This window comes from Phacochoerus africanus, chromosome 5, assembly GCF_016906955.1.
Source record: "Phacochoerus africanus isolate WHEZ1 chromosome 5, ROS_Pafr_v1, whole genome shotgun sequence".
Taxonomy (NCBI): Eukaryota; Metazoa; Chordata; class Mammalia; order Artiodactyla; family Suidae; genus Phacochoerus; species Phacochoerus africanus.
This window is the reverse complement of record NC_062548.1, coordinates 44,481,813-44,491,930: the sequence shown is the minus strand read 5'-3', so window position 1 is coordinate 44,491,930 and position 10,118 is coordinate 44,481,813. Positions and strand designations below refer to the sequence as shown.

At 54.1% G+C, this 10,118-nt stretch overlaps 1 protein-coding gene across 1 annotated transcript in view; it reads left to right on the top strand.

The window, feature by feature from the left end:
* The first annotated feature begins 7,159 nt into the window (after positions 1–7,159).
* PDPK1 (3-phosphoinositide dependent protein kinase 1) overlaps positions 7,160–10,118 on the top strand; it is an 82,269-nt gene continuing 79,310 nt past the window's right edge. Inside the window, exon 1 of the mRNA XM_047780817.1 lies at positions 7,160–7,297. Within this exon, the coding sequence (XP_047636773.1) occupies positions 7,274–7,297 (24 nt within the window). The 5' untranslated portion in view covers positions 7,160–7,273. The remainder of the gene's footprint in view (positions 7,298–10,118) is intronic.

Genomic DNA, 10,118 nt, shown 5'->3' with positions numbered 1-10,118 from the left:
TTTCGTGGCCCAGGCCCCGCAGGTCCGGGGAGGGGGTGAGGCGCCCGCCGGCTCGCTTGCGCTGGGCGGGGCTCCTCCCTGGGCGGGGTCTCTGGCTCTGACTAATTAGGGCCGCCCTGTGGAGGGCTTCGGCCGGCAGAGCCCCCAGCGGGCCAACGTGCGGGCCACGACTGCGCGCCCATCGCGCTCCCTTAGACCCCACTGCACCCCGGCCCCCCTCTCCGCGCTCTTCTGCGCCCTACTCCCCGCCGTTAACAGCTTGGTGTGGTTCTTCACAGCACCAAGCAGGACCTGTTTCCTACTTGTCTTAGTTTCACAAACGGGGAATGCACTTTTAAAACTCCTCTGCCATTCATCATTATTTCGAATTGAACAGCAAGAAGTGGGGAGCTTCCCAGGTGGGATTATGTGGATCTGTGTCATTATTTTGACAAAGTGCCCAGTGTTCTTGAAGATGGATGTTCCTTAGCTTAATGACCATAGCCCGCCATGGACCAAGTGGGTTCCTCCCCCTTCCCTGCTGCCCTGGGGAGGAGGATCCACCTTGGAGGGATGCACAGAGAATTCTGCAGACTCTGATGCCCAAGAGCAGCTAGGGGCCTGAAGGGGGTCCTGGCTGGGCACTCCTTTTGGCCCTGTGGGTTCCTCCTCCATGCTGTGGCCACTGGAGGGCCACAGAAGTGGTTTCTGTATTAGTTTCTTAGTGCTCCTGGCACAAATTACCACAAATATTGTGGTTAAAAACACGCACACACAGACACACACACAGGAGTTTCTATCGTGACTCAGTAGTAATGAACATGACTAGCAACCATGAGGATGTGGGTTCCATCCCTGGCCTTGCTCAGTGGGTTAAGGGTTCCATGTTACTGTGACCTGTGGTGTAGGTGGCAGAGGAAGCTCAGATTTGGTATGGCTATGGCTTAGGCCAGCACTTGCAGCTCCAATTTGAACCCTACCCTGGAAACTTCCATACACTGCAGGTGTGGACCTAAAAAGACAAACACCCATGCACACCGAATGGTTATTTTGCAATTCTGGAGATCAGAGTCAAAAACAGTTCTCTGAGGAGTTCTGCCTGTGGTACAGCAGGTTAAGAACTGTACTAGTGTCCTTGAGGATGCAGGTTCCATCCTTGGCCTCGCTCAGTGGGTTAAGGATCCGGCATTGCTGTGAGCTGTGGTGTAGGCTGCAGACATGGCTTGGATCCGGTGTTACCGTGAGCTGTGGCGTAGGCTGGCAGCTGCAGCTCTGATTAGATCACTAGCCCAGAACGTTCATATGCTACATGTGCAGCCAAAAATATATATATAATACAAAAAATAACAAGACAAGTCTCTTAGTTCAGGTCAAGGTCATAGCACAGCTTTGTTTGTTTCTCTAGGTTTTGGGGGAGGCAGTTTTCTTACCCTTCCAGCTTATATGTTGCTGGCATTCCTGGGCTCGTGACCCCCTTTCATTGGCAAAGCCAGCAGTGGCAGTCCAATCTCATTCCACCGCTCTGAGCATGACTCTTTCTAGTTCTTCCATCTCATAAGAACCCTTGTGATGATGCTGTGCCTACCCAGATGGCCTCCTGATTTTATTTTTTTGCTTTTTAGGGCCGCACCCGAAGCATATGGAAATTCTCAAGCTAGGGGTTGAATCAGAGCTGCAGCTGCTGGCCTATGCCACAGGTCATGGCAACACCGGATCCTTGACCCTCTGAGCGAGGCCAGGGATCGAACCTGCAACTTCATGGTCCCTAGTCGGATTTGTTTCTGCTGCACCATGACGGGAACTCCTAGCATGGTTCTGTGAAAGGATATTTTCCAAGATGGCTTGGAAATCATTGGCTTAATTTGGCATCTTTCATGCATGCACCGGTAGCCATGTGCAAACATCTTGGGAACCTCAGGCATGCTAACCAGGGACTTACTGGGGAGAGGCGTCACCATTGACTCTTTTTTTTTTTTTTTGGCTGTACCCACAGCATGTGGAAGTTCTGGGGATCCAGCCCACGCTGTAGCAGCTGTGGCAACGCTGCATCCCCAACATGCTGCGCCACCAGAGAACTCCGCCACCCATCTTTGGAGCCCATATCTTGTGTATCTCTAACTGAATTTGTCTTAACGGGTCTCCCTGCCTCCCTTTTTTTTGGCAGGGCTCTTTCTCCCCTGCTCTCAAAACCTCCAGGGGTATGGGCCCGGCCTGGGTCTCTTGCCTTGTTTCTCTGCTTCCTGAATTGGCATCCTGGGGAGCTCTCTTATGGCCTAGCGAGTTGAGGCTCCAGCATTCTCACCGCTGTGGCTCTGGTGGCTGTTGTGCGGCGTAGGTTCAATCCCTGGCCCAGGAATTCCCACATAGTGCCTGTGTGGCAAAAAAGAAAATAAACAAGAAAACAAAAAGAGAGAACCTGAAGTAAACGTCGAAACTCCTGGAGTTCCCATTGTGGCACAGCGGAAACAAATCCGACTAGGAACTATGAGGTTTCGGGTTCGATCCCTGGCCTTGCTCAGTGGGTTAAGAATCTGACGTTGCCATGAGCTGTGGTGTAGGCCAGCAGCTGTAGCTCCGATTAGACCCCTAGCTGGGAACCAACACATGCTGTGGGTGCAGCCTTAAGAAGCCAAAAAAAAAAAAAATTGCAACTCTCATTTAAAAAAAAAGAATCGGCATCCTGGCTGTGCCCTTGACCAGCTGTGGCAGCCGGCCATGGAGCTGGCCCCCAGTGATCCCAGCTCCTGGAACTCCAACCCTCCTACAGGTCCTACCTCATGGTGCCAGGCTGCTCTATGGCACCCACGCAATGTCAGCAGTGATGCGACGCTGCAGTGCTTCCAAGATGAGGTTAGACACATGCCTGTGGTTTTTGTCACGCGTGATCTCTCTCTGGAATCATCGACTCTAAGGAAGCCAGCTGCCAGGGTGAAGGGACAGGCAGGAGGCCCCACGGCGAGGAACCCAGGCTTCTGCCAGTGGAACAGCTTGGTGAATGGACCATCTTTTTCTTTTTTTGTTTTTTGTCCTTTTAAGGCCACACCTGCAGTATATGGAGGTTCCCAGGCTAGGGGTCGAATCAGAGCTGTAGCCGCCGGCCTACACCAGAGCCATAGCAACTCGGGATCTGAGCTGGGTCTTCTCCTACACCCGCAGCTCACGGCAACACCGGCTCCTTTACCCACAGAGTGAGGCCAGGGATCAAACCCGAGTCCTCAAGGCTCCTCGTCGGATTCATTAACCACTGAGCCACGACGGGAGCTCCTGGATGGACCATCTTGCAGGTGGATCCTCCAGCCCCAGTCAAGTCTTCAGATGCCTCAGCCCCGGTGGGCATGTCAACTGCAACCTCAGGAGGGACCCTGAGCCAGAACCACCCAGCCAAACTGCTTCTGCAGGAGCTGTGAGATCATCAACGTGCTTTTTTGTTTGTTTTTTTGTATGTGTGGACACACCTGCAGTATGCGAAAGTTCAGGGACCAGGGATGGAACCCATGCTACAGAGGCGACAACGCTCTGTCGTTAACCCTCTGTTTTACCCGGAAACTCCAAAGTGGGTTGCTTTCTGCCTTTTCAGTTTTGGGATGCTGTTTGTCACACAGTGCTGGAGAACTAACACAAGAGCTGTGGGACATGAGGCAGCTTCTGTAGCCTCTGAACCTGCTTTCTGCCTTGTGCCATGAGGGTTGTGGAAGTGAGTGACACCTTGGAAGTGGCACAAGCCAAGTGCAAGCACGAGTGCTCGACACACATGGGCCCTGTGCCTGCGGAGCCTCCCAGCCCCCTCCCAGGATGGTTGCAGGCCCCCCCCCGCCCCTCCCTGGGTGGGCAAAAGGTGACCTCACAATGTCAGGCCAAGGCATTGCACTCTTGGCCTGAGGTCACCCTTAAGCCAGCTAGGACAGAGGCTCTGGGCGGGGAAGGGACAGATGAGAGTCAAGGCCGACCCTCTCCTTCCTCCGGCTGGGGTGCCAGTGAACTGTGCTGGGCCAGGTGAGTCCAGCTCCCTTCCTGCCCACTCTCTGGAACGGGCAGCCAGACCCAACCGCACGGGGCGAGGTGGAGGGGCTGCCTCTTCTTGGGTGAGTTGCGTGGCCTGGCCTCCCTCGAACTGGCTGCCCTTGGACCCCATGAAGACTGAGAGTCGTCCTTCAGTTTGTTTTGTTTTGTTTTTTGTTTTAAGCCACACGCATGCCACGTGGAGGTTCCTGGGGCCAGGAACTGCACTCAAGGTCCAGCGGTGACAGGTACTTAACCTTCAGGCCACCAGGGAACTCTTAGCCTTCCTTGGTCCTTTTTTTTTTTTTTTTTTGTATTTTCTAGGGCTGTACCCACGGCATATGGAGGTTCCCAAGCTAGGGGTCTAATCGGAGCTGTAGCTGCTGACCTACACCACAGCTCACGGCAACACCGGATCCTTAACCCACTGTGAAAGGCCAGGGATTGAACCCGAAACCTCATGGTTTCTAGTCGGATTCATTAACCACTGAGCCACGACAGGAACTCCTCTTTTTTGTCTTTTGAGGGCCGCACCCGAGGCATATGTAGGTTCCCAGGCTGGGGGTCCAGTTGGAGCTGTAGCTGCCAGCCTACACCACAGCCACAGCAACACTGGATCCTCAACCCACTGAGCAAGACTAGATATGGAACCCGTGTCCTCATGGATGCTAGTCAGGTTCATTAACTGCTGAGCCACGACGGGAACTCCTTATCCTTCACTGTTCTTTGAGCCGCCCTGCCCTGTCCTGCCCCTGCTGCCTGTTTCGGTGCTTTCCTCAGGGCCCCAGCCTCCCTCTCGACCCTCCCCATTCCCCCGGGGCTGCTGGGAGCTCTGCCCCACCTGCTGCTCCAGTGGGCTCTGCCCTCACTTGGGATCTTTAGCTCAAATTTTGTTCCCCTCTCTCTTTCTCTTTGAGTAACTCGAGATCTCCATGGTCATATTCTGATGTCGAAGACTCTCATAAATTAAAAAAAAAAAGGACTTTCCGCTGTGGCACAGTGGGCTAATGATCCGGCTTGTCTTTGCGGCATTGCCAGTTCCATCCCTGGCCCATCTCAGCAGGTTAAGGATCCGGCATTTCCTCATATGTGGCGTAGTTTGCAGATGTGGCTTGGCCAGAGGAACGCCTGTATGCCACAGGTGCGCCCAAAAAAAGAAAAAAAAAATTAAAGACTCTATTTCACATTTTGCAACTTGCTTTTTTAAAATAAATAAATAGATAAATAAATAAATTTCCTTTTTTTTAGAGCTGCACCTGTGGCATATGGAGGTTCCCAGGATCGTGGTGAAATTGGAGTGGCAGTTGCTGGCCTACACCACAGCACAGCAACATAGGATCCGAGACGCATCTGCAACGTACACCACAGCTCACAGCAATGCCAGATCCTTAACCCACTGAGCGAGGCCAGAGATTGAACCTGAGATCCTCATGGATCCTAATTGGGTTCGTTACCACTGAGCCATAACGAGAACACTCAACTTGCCTTTTTGCCTTCATTTTTATATTTATTTGTTTATCTTTTTAGGGCTGCACCCACAGCATATGAAGGTTCCCAGGCTAGGAGTCGAATTGGAGTTGTAGCTGCCAGCCTACACCGCAGCCACAGTGACCCAGGATCTGAGCCTTGTCTTCCACCTACACCACAGCTCGCGGCAACGATGGATCCTTAACCCACTGAGCAGGGCCAGGGATCGAACCCACATTCTCATGTATACGAGTTGGATTCATTTCCGCTGTGCCACAATGGGAATTTCCACATTGCTATTATTTATTTATTTATTTATTTATTTATTTATTTATTTATTTTGGTGTTTTTGCTATTTCTTTGGGCCGCTCCTACAGCATATGGAGGTTCCCAGGCTAGGGGTACAATCGGAGCTGTAGCCACCGGCCTACGCCAGAGCCACAGCAACGCGGGATCCGAGCCGCGTCTGCGACCTACACCATAGCTCACGGCAACGCTGGATCGTTAACCCACTGAGCAAGGGCAGGGACCGAACCCGCAACCTCATGGTTCCTAGTCGGACTCGTTAACCACTGCGCCATGACGGGATCTCCGCACATTGCTATTTTTTAAAATGAACATGTATTACTTTTGGAAATAGAAAAAATTTTAAATTTACCATATAAATTTGCAAATTTAAAACTGTGCACGTTTTCAGGTAACAAAGATGACTCTGATTTTGTTTAAAACATCATCTTAGAACAACGATGGTAATATGCCTGATGCAAAAATGGTTAAGGTGGTAAATTTTGTGTGTCTTTTACCAAAGGTTAAAAAACCCAGCCATATCATCATCAACAATAGCAGCTACAAGCAGTTTCTGTCGTGGCTCAGCGGAAACGTGTCCGACGGGCATCCGTGAGCACGCAGGTTCCATCCCTGGCTTTGCTCAGTGGGTGAAGGATCCGCCATCAGCTGCGGTGTAGGTCACAGATAAGGCTCCGATCTGGCGTTGCTGTGGCTGCGACGTAGGCTGTGACCCCTAGCCTGGGAACTTCCATATGCCGCGGGTGCAGCCGTAAAAAGACAAAAACAAAACCACCCCCCCCCCCCAAAAAAAACCCAATAACAGCTACAAGAAGAATTTATAGGCAGAGAAGAAAGTTCCGAAGGTGACCTGGGGCTATCAGCCGTGATGGGATGGGATTGTTTTCCGCCTTATAGACATGGCTTTAGATCCTAGATTTCCTTGGAGAACATTTCTTACTTTTGTAATTAGTGAAGATGCCTCTGTCTGCCTTGACTCAGAACCCAGCTCCGAGTCTGCCCCGGGCGGGTAGGAGCCCAGCGCCAACTCCGCCTCGGGCGCGACCTTGGCTGCCCCCGCCGCAGCCAGGCGAACCTCAGTTTCTCGGTCTGCGCCGCGGGATGACAGCTTGCCCCGTCCCGAGCCCGGCCCCGCCCCGCAGGCCCGGGATTGGCTCGTGCGGTGTCCTTTCCCCCCCCCCCCCCGCCTCGAGGCGGGGCAGGGCCGCTCCTGCCCGTCCGGCCCCAACCCGGAAATGCGGCTCGGGGGCGCAGGCGGGGGCTGGCCCAGGCCGCGGCAGAGCGACGGCAGCTGCAGCCAATGGGCGCGGGCAGTGGAGGCGGCGAGGAGGAAGTCCCGCCCGGCGTCGCGCGGGGGTGGGGCGGCGCTGGGGGCGGCGCTGGGGGCGGCGGGCGGCGGGCGGCGGGGCGAGCGCAGGATGAGGGCGGCCATTGCTGGGGCTCCGCCGCGGGGAGGAGGACGCTGAGGAGGCGCCGAGCCGCGCAGCGCTGCGGGGGAGGCGCCCGCGCCGACGCGGGGCCCATGGCCAGGACCACTAGCCAGCTGGTGAGTCCGCAGCGGCCGCCGGGGCGCGCCGGCCCGACATCCCGCCGAGCGCGGCGGCCGCCGGGGCCCCGTGAGGCGGGGCGGCCCGCGGTCTCGGGGGCCGGGCGGCGCCTCACCTGCGGCCGGGCGGCCGGGCCGGGGTCCGTGGGCGCCCTGGGGCGCCGCTTGGCCGCCGCGGGAAGCCGGGGCCCGTGTGAGGCAGGTTCCGGGCCGCCGGGGGCGCTGACAGGCGCTCGGAGGGCGGGGGTGGCTGGGGAGGTGTCACCGGCCCGTCGCGGTGGAAGTGCTTGGAAAGTTTGTTTTCGGCGCGGCCTGGAGCCGAGCCTCCGGGGTTATCTCTTGTTCTTTCTGCGGAGGAACTGCCCTGGGCCTTCACCTGGGACAGCGTCCCTGTGCCTCTGCTTGCAGCAAAAGCAGGATGTGCGAGTTCTCGCTCGGAGCACCTGATGCTCGGGCCCCTCCAAATTCTCAGCGGCGACGGCGCCTGACACACTCCGATACGCTCCGCTCCCGGCCCGGCGAGCGGCGTTTGGGTGCTTTTCCTGCCTTGAGGCTCGGCTCCGGCACCGGCGTCGGTGTCTTGGGAAGCCCCCGGGAGGCCGAGCTGGAACCCAGCACCGCCGGCAAGTGAGCGTGACCGGGCGGAGAGATTTCAGGGGGAGGAAAAAGAAAAAGCCCTCGCTGGGTTAAACGTTTTGCCTAAAGTATCGCTAGTGTTGCTGTTTTCTCTCTGTTGCTAAAAGTATCCCTGGTGTTTTCATGTTTGCCCTCTGCTGACTTCTGGAGCCTTGGGAAGATGGTGTAAGGATGTGTATGTACCTTGAGTGCGAACGTGAGGGGGGTGATGGACGAATGTCTAGATGACGTGCAAAACTTGGTTCAAAAGGCAAGTCCCTTAAGTGATGGAAGACTCCAGAAATTTGTATCAACTCTTATTTCCTTGTTTTCTGTGCTAGAGTTTCTTTATCGTTTTAAGGGGTCAGGAGCCCCTTGGAGCGTCTGACGGAAGACCTGGGTCCACATCTGAGCCAGACGCACAGCATTTTGTGCGTCCTTGAGAAGGCTAAGGAATCTTCTGCGGCTGGTCCGTGGACTTGAGGTGGAGGACTCTGCTCTGTAGAGCTAGGTGGTAATCCGAAGTCTGAGAGGAGGACCGGTTCAGTTGAGGAAATAGTGGAGGGCGAAGGGATGTCTTTGACTGTTGCGACATGTGCGGCTGTACCCTGGGGTGCCTGGGCTAACACGCAAAAACACGAATCAGGCTTCTTGGCTGATCTCAGTGGAGGCTGAGGCTGACAGTCATCATGGAAGTTTGTAGAATGAACTTTCACACGTTGATGCTGTTGCAATGCAAGGTGTGTACCCTGACGGTGTCCATGAGAAGAAAAAAGCATATTTTTTCATAGTTTGAGTAGTTCCACGTGATCGACAGTTGAGGTTTGGAGTTTTCTTTGCAGAAGGCAGCTTTTTAGTACAAAAACACTGGAATCCAGTAAGAAAAAATGAATTGAAGAATGGATGATGGGAATTCCCCTTGTGGCTCAGCAGAAACGAATCTGACTAGTATCCATGAGGACCCAGGTGCCATCCCTGGTCTCGCTCAGGGGGTTAAGGATCCGGTGTCGCCATGAGCTGTGGTGTAGGTCGAAGATGTGGCTTGGATCTGGCGTTGTTGTGGCTGTGGCGTAGTCCAGTGACTACAGCTCTGATTTGATCCCTGGCCTGGGAACTTCCGTATGCCACAGGTGCAGCCCTAAGAAGAAAAAGGAAAAAAAAAAAAAAGAATAAAGGATGGAAGTGAGAGGAACTAAGCTTTTATGTCTTCATCAGCTAGATTTCCCCACATGTATGTGGGAATGTGGTGTATTTCCCATCACTAATGGCGGAGATGCCCCAGTGTTGAATTTCTTGCTTGAGGGCTGTTAAGTGAGTTTGCACCTGGATTTTTTTTTTTTAATGGCCACACCCAGGGCATATGGAAGTTCCTGGGCCGGGGATGGAATCTGAGCAGCAGCTGACCTATGTCACAGCTGCGGCAGCACCGGATTCTTACCCACTGTGCCACAGTGGGAACTCCTGCACCTGGATTTTTAAGGTGGCACTTAATGAGACACCCTCATCCCAATTATTTTCCCACTTTTTTAAGTGTGTGCAGCCAACACTGGAGTCGTATGAGTTGGGAAGTCTGGAAATGGCCTATCCCAGTTTGAAACTAAAGTGGCCAGAGGCTGTAAGAACCATTTATCGAGCACTTACTTTGAGGCAGGGCTTTTGTAGGATAGCTCACACGCCGTGTGGCTTGACTTCTGTGGACATTGCTGTGGGGTAGGTGCTGTTCCCATTTTACAGGTGTGTAAACTGAAGTGCAGAGAGATTAAGTACCTGCCTGATTCAGTAGAATGCAGTTTGAACCTATGTCTGAGCCATGGCAGAAACCTGGGTGCCACCCTGCCCTTCATGCAAAGAGCACCCTGAGAGAGAGTCCTAAGGAGGTCCTCAGTGCCACTGCCCGGGACGTCTTCCCGGGGGTTGTGTGTGTCCTGTGACTGATGCGCTGGAGGTGGGAGGCTCATCCTCTCATGGAAGGACAGTGCACTTATTTCTTTGGGCAGATGGCTGAACTCTTTGACCCCTGGAGCCGGTTTCGGCCTCACGCTGTCAGAAAGCAGCTGTTTGGAAAGAGACTCTCTGGTCGCTCCATATTTGAAGGCTGATATCTGAATGGATGAGGCTTAGAATCCTCTCTTCGTGAAAAAAGAACTGTGCAAGGATTTTGTTAAAATTGTTGATTAGGCAGAGTGACTCCCTGCACACTCCAGGG